Source organism: Ranitomeya variabilis, chromosome 4 (assembly GCF_051348905.1).
Source record: "Ranitomeya variabilis isolate aRanVar5 chromosome 4, aRanVar5.hap1, whole genome shotgun sequence".
Classification (NCBI taxonomy): Eukaryota; Metazoa; Chordata; class Amphibia; order Anura; family Dendrobatidae; genus Ranitomeya; species Ranitomeya variabilis.
The window spans coordinates 624,729,598-624,745,276 of record NC_135235.1 but is presented as its reverse complement, the minus strand read 5'-3'; the positions used below and the strand labels follow the sequence as shown (position 1 = coordinate 624,745,276).

Genomic DNA, 15,679 nt, shown 5'->3' with positions numbered 1-15,679 from the left:
GCTGTGTATCTAATCCGATCACATGCAATAATGTATGCAGTTCTGGTGTATCTAATGCATGTGTGATACTATATGCTGTGCTGTGTATCTAATCCGATCACGTGCGATACAATATGCAGTGCTGGTGTATCTCAGTCCGTCAGGTACGATACTAGATTCTGTGCTGGAGTATCCCAGCCTGCAATGTGCGATACTGTATGCTGTGCTGGAGTACCTAATCCTACCATGGCTGATACTATACACTGGGTTGTGTATCTAATCTTGTAATGTGAGAAACTGTCTGCTAAGCTGTGTATCTAAGACCATCTGATACCGTGTGCTGAGACAATGTATCTAAGCCTATTGTGAATGATTCTGTTTGATTATCTACTGTATCTAATCCTATTAAATGTTACTGTCTGCTAATCAGATCATGTGTGATGCAATCTGAAGAGGTATGTATCTAAGTTATTTATGTGTGATACTGTCTGCAAAGCTATGCATCTAACCCTGTCATGTGATACTGTCTGCTGAGCTGTGTATCTAATCCTCTCCTGTGTCATACTGTCTGCTGACCTGTGTATCTAATCCTATCCTGTGTGATACTGTCTGCTGAGCTGTGTATCTAATCCTATCATGTGTGATACTGTCTGCTGAGCTGTGTATCTAATCCTATCCTGTGTGATACTGTCTGCTGAGCTGTGTATCTGACCCTATCATGTGTGATACTGTCTGCTGAGCTGTGTATCTAACCCTATCCTGTGGGACACAATGTCCGCACACCGCACCGGACTACACTCCCCATCAGGAGTGGTCGGGTACTCGGGATGGATTGGGTTAATCTGGGGTCACATACTTTGTCCTTCTTCAGGTCCTTGCCTATTGTTGTAGATCACTGTGACATCACCAGGAAATCTCAGCTCTGGGGACATCAGAGGAAATCTTGTAGGACCGGATCCTACTCCTGCTGGTAACCCCTGCACTGCCAGCAATGAGGAGGATACCACCGTACCCCCAGCAAAAGAGAAAGTGCCGCTACGAAAGGTGACTGTGTAAAAATCCAGCCTTATACAAGCAATTAAAATGATAAATGTATAATAATAATAAATAATAATAATGTGGGGGTCCTGCCCAATGTATGTTAGGGAATGGAGTGTAATATGGCAACTCAGTGCTCAAATACTGCCAGATAGTGCGCTGACAACACAGCTGATCTCATAGGGAGCTAGGCAGGGCGGCCAGATACTGGGGGCCTAGGGAGGGCAGCCAGGGACTGGGGGACTAGGCAGGGCGGCCAGGGACTGGGGGACTAGGCAGGGCGGCCAGGGACTGGGGGACTAGGGGACTAGGCAGGGCGGCCAGGGACTGGGGGACTAGGCAGGGCGGCCAGATACTGGGGGCCTAGGGAGGGCAGCCAGGGACTGGGGGACTAGGCAGGACGGCCAGGGACTGGGGGACTAGGCAGGGCGGCCAGAGACTGGGGGACTAGGCAGGGCGGCCAGGGACTGGGGGACTAGGCAGGGCAGCCAGGAATTAGGGGACTAGGCAGGGCGGCCAGATACTGGGGGACTAGGGAGGGCAGCCAGGGACTGGGGGACAAGGCAGGGTGGCCAGGGACTGGGGGACTAGGGAGGGCGGCCAGGGACTGGGGGATTAGGGAGGGCGGCCAGGGACTGGTGTGCTTGGCAGAGCGGCCAGGGCCTGGAGGGCTAGGAAGGGCAGCCAGGGACTGGGGCACTAGAGAGGAAGGTCAGGAACTGAGAGGCTAGAGAGGACAGCCAGGGTCTGGGGGGATAGGGACTGGGGAGCTAAGGAGGACAGCCAGGGACTGGGGTTTAGGTAGGGCGGCCATTGACTGAAGGTCCAGGCAGGGCAGCCAGGAAATGGGGGTGGGGGGATAGGGAGGGAAGTGAGTGTTTGGGGTCTATGGAGGGTGGCCAGGGACTGGGGTCTAGGTAGGGCGGCCAGGGACTGAAGGTCCAGGTAAGGCAGCCAGGAAATGGGGGGGGGATGGATAGGGAGGGATGTGAGTGTTTGGGGTCTATGGAGGGTGGCCAGGGACTGGGGTCTAGGTAGGGCGGCCAGGGACTGAAGGTCCAGGTAAGGCAGCCAGGAAATGGGGGGGGATGGATAGGGAGGGAAGTGAGTGTTTGGGGTCTATGGAGGGTGGCCAGGGACTGGGGTCTAGGGAGGGTGGCCAATGACTGAGGAGCTAGCGAGGGGCAGCCAGCGACTGTGGGCTAAGGAGGGCAATCAGGGACTGGGTGCTAGAGAGGGCGTCCAGGTGACTGTGGTCTAGGGAGCGTGGCCAAGGACAGGGACCAGGTTCTGAAGTCTGGGACTGGGGAAATGGCATGGTGGCCAGTTATGATGGCTAGAGAGGGCGGCCAGTACTGGAGTGGAGGGTGGCTAGGGAGGGCGGTTGAGATGGGGAAACTAGGGAGCGAATGCAGTGAGGGATTGGGGGCTACAGAGGACTTTCAAGGACAGAGGGACTAGGGAGGAAGGGTGGCTGGAACATGGGGGCTAGTTGGGCCACCAGGATGAGGGTGATGAATGGCTTGGGAGAGTGACCAGGACGAGGAATAGAGTTGGAGGCCAGGGACTGGGAAAGGCGGAGAGGGACTCGGAAAATGGCATGGTGGCCAGTTATAACCTAGGGAGGGCAGCTTAGATTGGGAAACTAGGAAACAAATGCAGCGAGGGACTGGGGACTAGAGAGGACTTTCAAGGACTGAGGGACTAGGGAGGGAGGATGGCTGGAACAGGGGGCTATGTTAGACCACCAGGATGGGGGTGATGAATGGCTTGGGAAGGTGACCAGGACGGGGAATTGAGTGGGAGGCCAGGGACTGGGGAAGGCAGCCAGGGCTAGAGCGGGGGCTCAGATATGACCAGGACATGGGATAGGGAGGGAGGCCAGGCATTGGGGACTAGGGAGGTCAGCTGGGGAAATGATAACTATACTGATAACTATAAAGCAGCAATAGGATGATGGGTGAGTACGACGTGATGGTATGTGTGATCTCACCTGGAAACGTCATCCTGGGATTCCCAGGAGTACGGTCTTGGGGTGGAGCAGAAACTCAGTCATCTCGGGATCAGACATTAGTCACCGTACACATGGTGCCGAGGTTCCACGGCAAGATATCACACGTGGGGCTTATTCACACGATACAATCCCAGCACAGCAATTTTGGAAAATCTTGAACTCATGGTGTCAATTTCTACAAGCTGTCCTAAATCTACAACTCCCATCATGCCCTGACAACCAAACGTTGAGGAACCTTAGCTATAAAAACCATCTAGAAGACAGACGGAGATTTATCTGGACTTTTGTGTCAGCTGAAATCCTCAGTATGATGGACGTCGACATTTACATGCTGTACATAGTGGAAGTGATCAATGATCACGGGTTCTATCCCCTGAGGCCGGTTTCACACGTCAGTGGCTTCGGTACGTGTGGTGACAGTTTTCTCACATACCGGAGACACTAACTCACGTAGACACATTAAAATAAATGTGTCTCTGCACATGTCAGCGTGTGTCCGTGTGCAAAACACGGAGACATGTCCGCTTTTCTCCGGCAGCACAGTCCGCAAAGCGTCGTGCACACGGAGAACAGTGTGCACTCTCCTCCGTGTGCACGTACCGCCGCAGGAGAAACAGTGCTACAGTTAAGCGCTGTCCCCTGCTTTTGGTGCTGAAGCCGGCATTCATTCCTTCTCCCCAGCAGCGTTCGCTGGAGAGAAGGAATGAAAAATCAAGGTTTTTTTATTTTTTATTTTTTTTTAAAAATAAAGTTTGGGGTCACCTCCCGCCCTATGGGAGGTGGAGCCGCATATTCATCACTGTAATGAGCGGTACCACGTGACCGCTCATACAGGACAAGCTGCCGGCGCTGAGAGGAGGCATCGCGGGAGCTGGGTGAGTATTTCTCTGCAAGCGGGCGGGTGTACGGGGGGTGGGAGGCGGGAGGTGACCCCAAACTTTATTTTTAATAAAAAAAAAAAAAATTCCTTCTCTCCAGCGAACGCTGCTGGGGAGAAGGAATGAATGCCGGCTTCAGCACCAAAAGCAGGGGACAGCGCTTAACTGTAGCGCTGTCTCCTGCACGGTCCGTGTGGTCCTCAGTCGGCACACGGGCGGCACACGGCTGCCGCACATGTGCCACACTGATGTGCCACGTGAGCACATGGACACGGATAACTCCGGTACCGATTTCTCCGGTACCGGAATTATCTGGACGTGTGAGACTGGCCTTAGGCGGGAGGTTAATAAAATAAGGAAAAGGTCATTTTTTCCAAACACCAAAAGCCAATAAAACAACCCCCTCCCCAAAAGAAAATGGTGGAATTACAACTTATCGTTTTCACCATTTCTCCATTTTTTTTCTTTGTTTTCCAGTATAATGTACGGTAAAATGAATGAATGAATGGTGTCATTCAAAAATACAACTCGTCCCATGGGGAAAAATAAATAATACACCAGCCCTCGTAGATGGAAAAATAAAAAAGTTATGACTCATGGAAGATGAGAAGTTAAAAAAAAACCACCCAGTAACGAAAAAGTTAACACTTTTTAAAATAACCCCTAAGGCCTCATTTGGTGATATCCTATGTTCATGGGGAACCGGGTGGATGAAGGTTTAGTCACGTCGCGGGTTTTTTTGCCTTCTTGGCGATTTTGTAAAATTGTAGGACAGAGCGCGACGTGACTGTGAATAAGCGTTTATGGCGAGAATATTGGAGCAGAAATCTCATTTATTAGTAGATCGGAGGAGCACGGACACAGCTCTGATTATTTCTGCCCACGAGGGGCTGACGGCACCGCAGGGTGGTCCGATACCATCAGGACCATGGAGACCACGCTGGCAGCTATAAATAATGGTGAGGTGGGGGGCTACCTAAACTGGATAGGGGTACTTCCAGCGTAGTATGGCGCCGTCAGTGCTGACGCTGATGATGTACTTGGAGAGAGGGCAGATTTTTAGGCGGCTGATGCTGCCGCTGTGTCCGATGCCGACCTGCGTCACTTCCCCCTCGTTGTAGTCCCAGACCTTCACCAGCTTGTCATCTCCACCTGGCACAGAGAGAAGAAGTGGTTGGCGGAAGATGGCGGCAACTCACAACCTATCTGATGCATTTTTCCAATTTCTCCTCAATCTCAATACCTCATCTAGCTGTCAGTGAAAATTAAAGGGCTTGTACTCTGCCGCATCAGCAGGTGACGGGTGCTAAGGACGTCACGTCTGCTCAACCCTCCACGATCTGCAGGTATTGTGCACCTGTCCTTATTTCATGTGGACGTGTACGATTCCTGCTGACTGTGCAGACGCAGCACCATCAATTCGCACACGGTGGTGAGCGGCGCCTGACAACCCCTTTAAGGGGTCAGATATGCAGGATTTTTTTGACCTGGACTTTTGCAAAAATTCCCAGCATATCCGACCTATTCCCTAAACATACCCAGATGGATCTGTTCACCCACGTCCGCCTTTGAGGGTATGTGCACACGTTGCGGAATTTGCTGCGGATTTTTCCGCAGCGGATTTGGAAAATCCGCAGTGCAAAACCACTGCGGTTTTCACAGCGGATTTTCACGCGGTTTCTTCTGCGGATTCCTCTGCGGGTTTTCAACTGCACTTTCCTATTGGTGCAGGTTGAAAACCTCTGCGGAATCCGCAGAAAGAAGTGACATGCTACTTCTTTTTTTCCGCAGCGTTTCCGCGCGGAATTTTCCGCAGCATGTGCACAGCGTTTTTTTTTCCCCATAGGTTTACATGCTACTGTAAACTTAGGGAAAACTGCTGCGGATCCGCAGCGTCAAATCCGCTGCGGATCCACAGCAAAATCCCCAGCGTGTGCACATACCCTTATACCTTTTTTTTTTTTTCCAAAAAATAAATTACGTTTTCCATCACTCTGTGCTGGAGTCTGTCCTCAGAGGAATAGCTGTGTGAACAGTACCAGGTCAGAGCAGGTTTCCATTCACTAACACTAAGCAAAGATATTGAGACATTAGACCACACAATAAATTAGAAAGTTGGAGTCCGACACCGATGGAGCGCCTTGGACTGGTTAGCCATATTTGTGAATGACCCAAAACGCTTTCTGCACTTCTACAAGTTCATGGCCCTTTAAAAGTGGGAATCATGGCTGACATCTGACTTGTGATTGAAAGACAAGATACCTTGGCTATAAGACTCCAAGTGGGAGAGCAGAGCCCCTTACTGAACCCGAGGGTCAGGGGTCCCAGATGAGGAGAAAACTACAACTTCTGTACAGCCACCTGGTGGTCACACAGACTACTACACCTTATGATGTTACCTGTCACAAAGTGACTTCCACTGTCACTTATATCCATCCCGTTGATTGCTCCTGACATGGATCCATCCAGTCCTCTGATAGCTGATCCGTCGAACACTTCCCAGTACCCGATCTACAAAGGAGCAAAGAAATATGAAGCCGCCGTGTGGTTACATTGTCTTGAGGACAGTAAGACAGGGCCACCTGCTGGTGATAAAGGGTTTTGCAGAAACTTTCCAGAAATAAGTCTCTTTTTTTTTGGGACAACCAGTGCCTATCAATATAGTCTTATTATCAGCGCTCAATGAAGGAGGAAACCTAAGGGAGACCACTGGTGGATGCAGGTTAGGGCATACTAACCTTTCTGTCGGTGCCACTGGTGATGAACTGGAACTCCTCTGGGTGGTAGCAGACACAGCGGAACAGCGTGTTAGATAAGACCATCTGCTTTCTAATGAAACGCCTGGAAGAGAGAAAAAAGGAAATAATATTTGTCAGTTCTAAGAGGAAGCAAAAAAAATGGTTTGGATTTTACCGGATGGGCTGAACACCGATCAGACAATTATGTATGTGGCGATAACACTTAATACTTTTCCCTTTTTTTTAATTATTAGTCCCCTTAGGGGACTTGAACCTGCGATCACTTATGTAACACATTGCAATAGAGTCTGGGCTTCATAACTGTACAAACATCTGCATATCAGCCATTACGTAGAGGACACTGACTCGATGTCCCATATGATGCAGGCCCCGTCGGAGCTGGCCGTGACGCACTCCCGGTTGTTGCTCTTCAACTTGATGCAGGACACTGCTGACTTGTGTTCCTTCATGGATTCCACGAGACGCTGGCTTTCCTTACCGATCTCCCACACTCGCACCTGTGCAGGGAATCCCACGTCAGGATCTGTTTTTCCTGCCTTTCGGCACAATAAGGAAGCAATGGTGTGTACAGACCCTGCCATCGCCTCCTCCGCTCACGAGCCTCTTGCAGTCGCTGGTGGCAGCGATGGCTGTGACTCCCATGGTGTGCACGTTCTCAATCTGGTACATTAGACGCCCACTTTCGGGGGTGAACGCTCGGATTTTGCCATCATTCCAGGCTGATGAGACAATAAGCGTAAGACTGCAATGACTTCACCATAGTATATACAGATGTAGCAAGCGCCAACGTACATACTATAGCATGCTGCAGACGGTGGCGTGGTGCACAGCACATTTTGGAATCCGCTTGCCCTTTAATCTGCACCGCATGATGGGTTACTCTATGGCGGCCCGCTGACAGGGCGCCATACTGCAATCTCAGCATGTGGCACGAATAAAGGTTGTTGCATTACCGCCACCAAAGGCAGCTGCTGTCCGCAGCTCACAGGTTTAACACAAGTGAGAGCGACCCCCTAATACAATGATGTGCAGAGGAGGATGGGGGTTATCCTCACCTGATATGATGCTCTTGCCATCTCTCATGAACTGGATGGCATTACAGGTCACGTTGGGTACGGCGATCCTCAGCAATTCCTTGTGGCTGGTGGTGTGCCAGACACGGATGTCATTCTTGGAGCAAGTGGCAAATAGCTCAGACGTACCACTGAAAAAAACAAACAAATAACGTATAGGAGCGGTATAATGTCGGCTGTATGAATGGTACGTGGCCATACAATAAGGCACATGTCAGAGAGTTATAGGCGCCACGTACAAGGGGAAGACAATATCGTTGATCGCCTCACTGTGACAGGTAGAGATAATTTCCTCTCTAAATTCAGGATAGTTGAAACGATAAATCTGGGCTTGTCCGGTCCCCACGAAAAACTGGTGCCCCTGTCCTCGCAGAGTAATAGAGTTCACAGCTCCCTGCAGGTTCACGCTCCTGAAAAAAAAAGAATTTCAGTGCAGAAAATGAATGAAACTCCACTACAGGTTCATGGAGAAATGACCCAAAATGACTAATTTTTGGATGACGGGGGTCACTTACTTAACTGCTTTGTAGCTTGGTGCTTTGCAGAGCGATAACTTTCCATCTCCAGATCCAATAATAAACTCTCCAGTTTTCATTAGGGCCAGAGCAGTCACCCCCTGACGATGGCGAGAAGAAGGGGGACAATGACACCATAGATGGGGGCTCAAACACATTCTGCATCGTTAACCTCCGGGGCTTAGGACCAGCTCACCAGGCTGAAGCGGTCTTTCTGGGGTCCGCAGCTGCTCAGCAGCTTGTTCTTGGTGTTGACTTTCAGGATATCTCCGGTAGACGTCCCGCAGTAAAAGCAGCTGTCGTCTTCTGCCACCTGAGGAAGGATGAACATGGAGGAGAAACGTGGACAACTATAGATGTGTCTGTAGGTGAGATGCCGAATATTCCTATAAGGGGTTAAAAATCCTGTATCGATACTGTATATACAAAAAAAATCTTCATCCCATGGCTGCACCTGAGGCATCGGGAAACCTCACTGTGCGCACAATCGGAGGTGCTCCCTGCAAATAGCAGTATAAATGGAGGGTGATGGGATTAACTCAGCGTGGTACTCACCGCCAGGCACGTAACCACCCGCTTCAGCTGCCCCGTCTGACATTCGGTGGGACGCATTTTCCTGTTCGGCAGATCCAACTCCCACACTCGCAGGGTCCCGCTGTGAACAGACGCAGAGGTCAGACTCCATTACTTTCCATAGATAAAGCAAGAGTATAAAGTGTTTATTATCATGTAACTGATACATGGCTGCAAATATCAACAGAGAGGGATTTACAGGGTTTCATTACACTATTCTTCTTTTATAGGAACTGTACGGCTCTGAACTGTGTGCATAGATTACATTACTTATATAATACCCCAGAGCTGCACTCACTATCCTGCTGGTGCACTCACTGTGTACATATATTACATACATTACTGATCCTGTACTGATCCTGAGTTACATCCTGTATTATACTCCAGAGCTGCACTCACTATTCAGCTGGTGCAGTCACTGTGTACATACATTACATTACTTATCCTGTACTGATCATGAGTTACCTCCTGTATTATACTCCAGAGCTGCACTCACTATTCTGCTGGTGCAGTCACTGTGTACATACATTACATTACTTATCCTGTACTGATCCTGAGTTACATCCTGTATTATACTCCAGAGCTGCACTCACTATTCTGCTGGTGCAGTCACTGTGTACATACATTACATTACTTATCCTGTACTGAACCTGAGTTACATCCTGTATTATACCCCAGAGCTGCACTCACTATTCTGCTGGTGCAGTCACTGTGTACATACCTTACTGATCCTGCACTGATCCTGAGTTACATCCTGTATCATACCCCAGAGCTGCACTGACTATTCTGCTGGTGCAGTCACTGTGTACATACATTACATTACTTAACCTGTACTGATCCTGAGTTACCTCCTGTATTATACTCCAGAGCTGCACTCACTATTCAGCTGGTGCAGTCACTGTGTACATACATTACATTACTTATCCTGTACTGATCTTGAGTTACTTCCTGTATTAGGGTATGTGTCCACGTTCAGGATTGCATCAGGATTTGGTCAGTATTTTACATCAGTATTTGTAAGCCAAAACCAGGAGTGGAACAATTAGAGGAAAAGTATAATAGAAACATATGCTCCACTTAAGCATTTATCACCCACTCCTGGTTTTGGCTTACAAATACTGATGTAAAATCCTGAATGTGGACACATACCCTTATACTCCAGAGCTGCACTCACTATTCTGCTGGTGCAGTCACTGTGTACATACATTACATTACTTATCCTGTACTCATCCTGAGTTACATCCTGTATTATACTCCAGAGCTGCACTCACTATTCTGCTGGTGCAGTCACTGTGTACATACATTACATTACTTATCCTGTACTCATCCTGAGTTACATCCTGTATTATACTCCAGAGCTGCGCTCACTATTCTGCTGGCGCAGTCACTGTGTACATACAATACATTACTTATCCTGTACTGATCCTGAGTTACATCCTGTATTATACTCCAGAGCTGCACTCACTATTCTGCTGGTGCAGTCACAGTGTACATATAGAAGGACTCACTTTCCTCCTGTTATGAACATGTCCTCGCTGTTGTTGATGAAGGTCACAGTCAGGGCATGTCCGGCGCTGAGGGGAGAAGCCGGGCTGCCACATATGGCTTCTCTGGTTGCCACGTTCCAAAGGATGACACTATAATACAGAGAACAGGCGATAAGATGAATACCGAGGAGCAGATCAGTATGGAGGAACCTCAGCAGGTGGCCGCAGACCTCACTATAGTCATGGCTGGCCTCAGTTACCTGCCATCGTCCTGTCCGCCCAGAGACACCAGGTATTGGTCATTCGGTGAGAAGGCTAGAGCCTCCACCTTCACTTTGTGTAGACTGAGCTTCCCCCAGGGCTCTCTCTTAACGTAGTCCCAAATAAAAATATCTGCCTGTAAAGAATAATTCCTGTTAAATTCCAGAGCAGCATTAATAATTCTGTTGGACTCCAGAGCTGAAATCTCTCAGAACCTTGTCCACGGTCCATGCTCAAGGGCCTTACATAGCCTGCCTTGATAATTTGCAATATTGGAAGTGTAGGAAAGATATAAAAGTGCAGCTAAGCTCTTAGGAGGACAAGATTAGTGTTTTCAGTCTGCAGAATTGTGAATGCAGCTCTGGAGTATAGTCCAAAGTTAATACAGTTAAAATATAGTGATATTATGCAGGTCTTACCTTGAATCCCATGTAGGTGACTTGTCCTGATGCCAGGTACTTGCCGGACTTGGAGACGGCCACGCAGGACACGTTGTTGGTGTGACCGTGCAGGAAGTGCTGCTTAGGTTTGTTCAGACTCTGGATGATGACTGTGCACCCCAAAGGGTAAATGAGGTGCTCTCTGTCTGGGTGGCTGATCAGCCCAGAGGGCACGTGCCCTGAAAGAGAGGAGCGTTAAGTAGCACCAGAAGGATCATATGCACCAATAATAATATTACTGACTGGTGCCGGGCAATGGGGATCCAGAAGGCAGAAAGTCATAGGGTGGATGGGCTGGAAGCCGGAAAATGGGCAAGTGTGAGGAGCAGTGCGACTACAAGGTCCAAATTGTGATGTATAGGGGACCAGTCAAGCTATCTCCAAAACAGCAAGACTTTGGGGTGTTCCGGGGAAAAGGCAAATCTTGTGGAGTGTTTCCGGTATACGGCAGGTCTTGTGGGGTGTTCCTGGTATACGGCAGGTCTTGTGGGGTGTCCCCAGTATACAGCAAGTCTTGTGGGGTGTTCCCAGTATACAGCAGGTCTTGTGGGGGGTTTCCGGTATAAGGCAGGTCTTGAGGGGGGTTCCCAGTATACGGAGGGTCTTGTGCGGTGTTCCTGGTATACAGCAAGTCTTGTGGGGTGTTCCCAGTATACAGCAAGTCTTGTGGGGTGTTCCCAGTATACAGCAGGTCTTGTGGGGGGTTTCCGGTATAAGGCAGGTCTTGAGGGGGGTTCCCAGTATACAGGTCTTGTGGGGTGTTCCCGGTATACGGGAGGTCTTTTGGGGTGTTCTAAGTATACAGCAGGTCTTGTGGGGTGTTCCCAGTATACGGCAGGTCTTGTGGGGTGTTCAGCAGGTCTTGTGAGGGGTTCCTGGTATACGGCAGGTCTTGTGGGGGGTTCCTGGTATACAGCAGGTCTTGTGGGGTGTTCCTGGTATATTATGGCAGGTCTTGTGGGGGGGGGGGGGGTTTCCAGTATACAGCAGGTCTTGTGGCGTGTTCCAGTATGCAGCAGGTCTTGTGGGGTGTTCCCAATATACGGCAGGTCTTCTGTGGTGTTACCTACATGCGGCAGGTTTTGTGTGGTGTTTCCAGTATACGGCAGGTCTTGTGGGGTGCTCCCAGTATACAGCAGATCTTGTGGGGTGTTCCCAGTATACGGCAGGTCTTGTGGGATGTTCCCGGTATACAGCAGGTCTTGTGGAGTGTTCCAGTATATGTCAGGTCTTGTGTGGGGGGGGGGGGGGTTCCCAGTATACGTCAGGTCCTGTGGGGTATTCCCAGTATATGGCAGGTCCTGTGGAGTGTTCCAGTATACGTCAGGTCCTGTGGGGTATTCCCAGTATATGGCAGGTCCTGTGCGGTATTCCCAGTATACGGCAGGTCTTGTGGGGAGTTCTCCATATACGGCAGGTCTTGTGGGGGGTTTCCGGTATACGGCAGGTCTTGTGGGGGGTTCCCGGTATACGGAGGGTCTTGTGGGGTCTTCCCGGTATACAGCAGGTCTTGTGGGGGGTTCCTGGTATACGGCAGGACTTGTGGAGGATTACCAGTATATGGCAGGTCCTGTGGGGTACTCCCAGTATGCAGCAGGTCTTGTGGGGAGTTCTCCATATACGGCAGGTCTTGTGGGGGGTTTCCAGTATACGGCAGGTCTTGTGGGGGTTCCGGTATACGTAGGATCTTGTGGGGTGTTCCCGGTATGCAGCAGGTTTTATGGGGTGTTCCAGTATACAGCAGGTCTTGTGGGGGATTCCCAGTATACGGCAGGTCTTGTGGGGAGTACCCTGTATACGGCAGGTCTTGTGGGGGTTCCCTGTATACGGCAGGTCTTGTGGGGGGTTCCCTGTATACGGCAGGTCTTGTGGGGGGTTCCCTGTATGCGGCAGGTCTTGTGGGGGGGGTTCCCTGTATACGGCAGGTCTTGTGGGGGGTTCCCAGTATACGGCAGGTCTTGTGGGGGGGTTCCCTGTATACGGCAAGTCTTGTGGGGGGTTCCCGGTATACGGCAGGCCTTGTGGGGGGTTCTCGGTATACGGCAGGTTATGTGGGGGGTTCCCTGTATACGGCAGGTCTTGTGGGGGGTTCCCGGTATACGGCAGGTCTTGTGGGGGGTTCCCGGTATACGGCAGGTCTTGTGGGGGGTTCCCGGCATACAGGAGGTCTTGTGGGGGGTTCCCTGTATACGGCAGGTCTTGTCGGCAGGTCTTGTGGGGGGTTCCCTGTATACGGCAGGTCTTGTGGGGGGTTCCCGGTATGCGGCAGGTCTTGTGGGGGTTCCCGGTATACGGCAGGTCTTGTGGGGGGTTCCCTGTATACGGCAGGTCTTGTGGGGGGTTCCCGGTATACGGCAGGTCTTGTGGGGGGTTCCCGGTATACGGCAGGTCTTGTGGGCTGTTCCCTGTATATGGCAGGTCTTGTGTGGTGTTCCCGGTATAAGGCAGGTTTTATGGGGTGTTCCAGTATACGTCAGGTCCTGTGGGGTATTCCCAGTATATGGCAGGTCCTGTGCGGTATTCCCAGTATACGGCAGGTCTTGTGGGGAGTTCTCCATATACGGCAGGTCTTGTGGGGGGTTTCCGGTATACGGCAGGTCTTGTGGGGGGTTCCCGGTATACGGAGGGTCTTGTGGGGTCTTCCCGGTATACAGCAGGTCTTGTGGGGGGTTCCTGGTATACGGCAGGACTTGCGGAGGGTTACCAGTATACAGCAGGTCTTGTGGGGAGTTCTCCATATACGGCAGGTCTTGTGGGGGGTTTCCAGTATACGGCAGGTCTTGTGGGGGTTCCGGTATACGTAGGGTCTTGTGGGGTGTTCCCGGTATGCAGCAGGTTTTATGGGGTGTTCCAGTATACAGCAGGTCTTGTGGGGGATTCCCAGTATACGGCAGGTCTTGTGGGGAGTTCCCTGTATACGGCAGGTCTTGTGGGGGGTTCCCTGTATACGGCAGGTCTTGTGGGGGGTTCCCTGTATACGGCAGGTCTTGTGGGAGGTTCCCTGTATGCGGCAGGTCTTGTGGGGGGGTTCCCTGTATACAGCAGGTCTTGTGGGGGGTTCCCAGTATACGGCAGGTCTTGTGGGGGGGTTCCCTGTATACGGCAAGTCTTGTGGGGGGTTCCCGGTATACGGCAGGCCTTGTGGGGGGTTCTCGGTATACGGCAGGTCTTGTGGGGGGTTCCCTGTATACGGCAGGTCTTGTGGGGGGTTCCCGGTATACGGCAGGTCTTGTGGGGGGTTCCCGGTATACGGCAGGTCTTGTGGGGGGTTCCCTGTATACGGCAGGTCTTGTGTGGTGTTCCCGGTATAAGGCAGGTTTTATGGGGTGTTCCAGTATACAGCAGGTCTCGTGGGGGGGTTCCCGGTATACGTCAGATCTTGTGGGGTGTTCCCGGTATACGGCAGGTCTTGTGCAGTGTTCCCGGTATACGGCAGGTCTTGTGGGGGTTCCCGGTATACGGCAGGTCTTGTGGGGGGTTCCCTGTATACGGCAGGTCTTGTGGGGGGTTCCCGGTATACGGCAGGTCTTGTGGGGTGTTTCCCGTATATGGCAGGTCTTGTGGGGGGTTCCCGGTATACGGCAGGTCTTGTGGGGGGTTCCCGGTATACGGCAGGAGTGACTATACCCCAAATACTGATATATCTGCTGCTGACCAGGACAGGTGACAGCTCAAACAGAACATCTCACTTATGCAGTCACTGTGCTCCTGTTTGTCATTTACAATAAAGTTACAGTTGTACAATATCCACCTGTACCCTGAAGCCTTACATTCTGTGCTATCCCTCCCTAATGAATGGATCCAGCAGATCATCATCACACACTTTCCGATCTCACCATTAAATCCGATGACCGCCTCCAGTTCCAGCTGCATCCCGTCCTCCAGGCTCGGGGCCGCCATGTTCTTCTCCCTCGTTACTGTCTCTGTATAAAGTTTCAGAGAGCTTCCTCCCGTCTCCTAGCGACGGCCACCACGTTATGTTGAACCCGTGGTCATGGATACGACGCGCGGAGCATGCGCAGTGTTATTTTTGAGTTTGGTTTGCCAGGTTTACGCGATGGGACTGCAGCTCGTGTCTCTACGCGTGCGCTATAGCCGCCACTCTGCTAGCACGCATGCGCAGTTTTTAGGCGCTAAATTCCTGTCAGCAGAGACAAATTCAAGTTTTCATTGAGCGTCATGAGATTTGTGTTTATTTGTGCGCAGTCAATGAGTGTAAAGGGCATATAATGGATTCCCAGTCCTTTACTCCTAGTAAATAACACGGAGGAAGGTTCACACGTAACGTTTATGACATAAAATATTTCCACAGACAAAGTTACTCAAAGCATAGTAACTACAATGCACAATGTCAATAAAAAACTTTTTACACAAAAAACATTAGTTTTATTTTTTTTTTTAATCATTTTAACCCCTTCCGAACCAGGTTTGTTTGTTTTGTTTTTTTCTTCATTTTTTTGTTTTCATTTTTGCGTACCAAAAGCCTTCAGTTTGTTTTTCCTTTCTTTTACCTCTGGACAAGTTGTAGTTTTGAATCACATCATTAACTTTATTCTATATGAGAAAACGTGAAAAATACTCCAACTGGGATAAAATTGTGAAAAGAATTCTGCCATTGTTTTATGGGTTTTCTTTTTATGTTACCGGTTGCGTGGTAAAAAT

The 15,679-nt window shown here is 50.3% G+C and overlaps 1 protein-coding gene across 2 annotated transcripts; it reads right to left on the bottom strand.

Annotated features, from left to right (window-relative positions):
• Positions 1–4,724: 4,724 nt before the first annotated feature.
• Positions 4,725–15,007, bottom strand: CFAP52 (cilia and flagella associated protein 52). Of its 2 annotated transcripts, none has more exons than XM_077253557.1 (14): positions 14,854–15,007; positions 10,997–11,196; positions 10,577–10,713; positions 10,338–10,466; positions 8,812–8,911; positions 8,453–8,569; positions 8,257–8,357; positions 7,981–8,151; positions 7,724–7,872; positions 7,242–7,387; positions 6,999–7,165; positions 6,648–6,750; positions 6,309–6,420; positions 4,725–5,061 (listed from the first exon to the last, which is right to left on the bottom strand). In XM_077253557.1, the coding sequence occupies exons 1-14, from the start codon at positions 14,915–14,917 to the stop codon at positions 4,886–4,888; spliced, it is 1,872 nt and encodes a 623-aa protein (XP_077109672.1). In that variant the 5' UTR covers positions 14,918–15,007; the 3' UTR covers positions 4,725–4,885. The 2 variants fall into 2 exon arrangements, with proteins under 2 accessions (XP_077109672.1, XP_077109673.1); XM_077253558.1 differs by having other exon boundaries at positions 7,014–7,165.
• Between the last annotated feature and the right edge of the window lie 672 nt (positions 15,008–15,679).

Bases quoted from the DNA above. Each gene is read 5' to 3' on its own strand.
- CFAP52 (XM_077253557.1), bottom strand. From the start codon at position 14,917: ATGGCGGCCCCGAGCCTGGAGGACGGGATGCAGCTGGAACTGGAGGCG. The intron at 7,873-7,980 runs GTACGTGGCGCC...TGTTTTTTTCAG, and splicing joins AACGATATTGTCTTCCCCTT to TGGTACGTCTGAGCTATTTG. The intron at 6,421-6,647 runs GTTAGTATGCCC...GCTCCTTTGTAG, and splicing joins CCAGTGGCACCGACAGAAAG to ATCGGGTACTGGGAAGTGTT.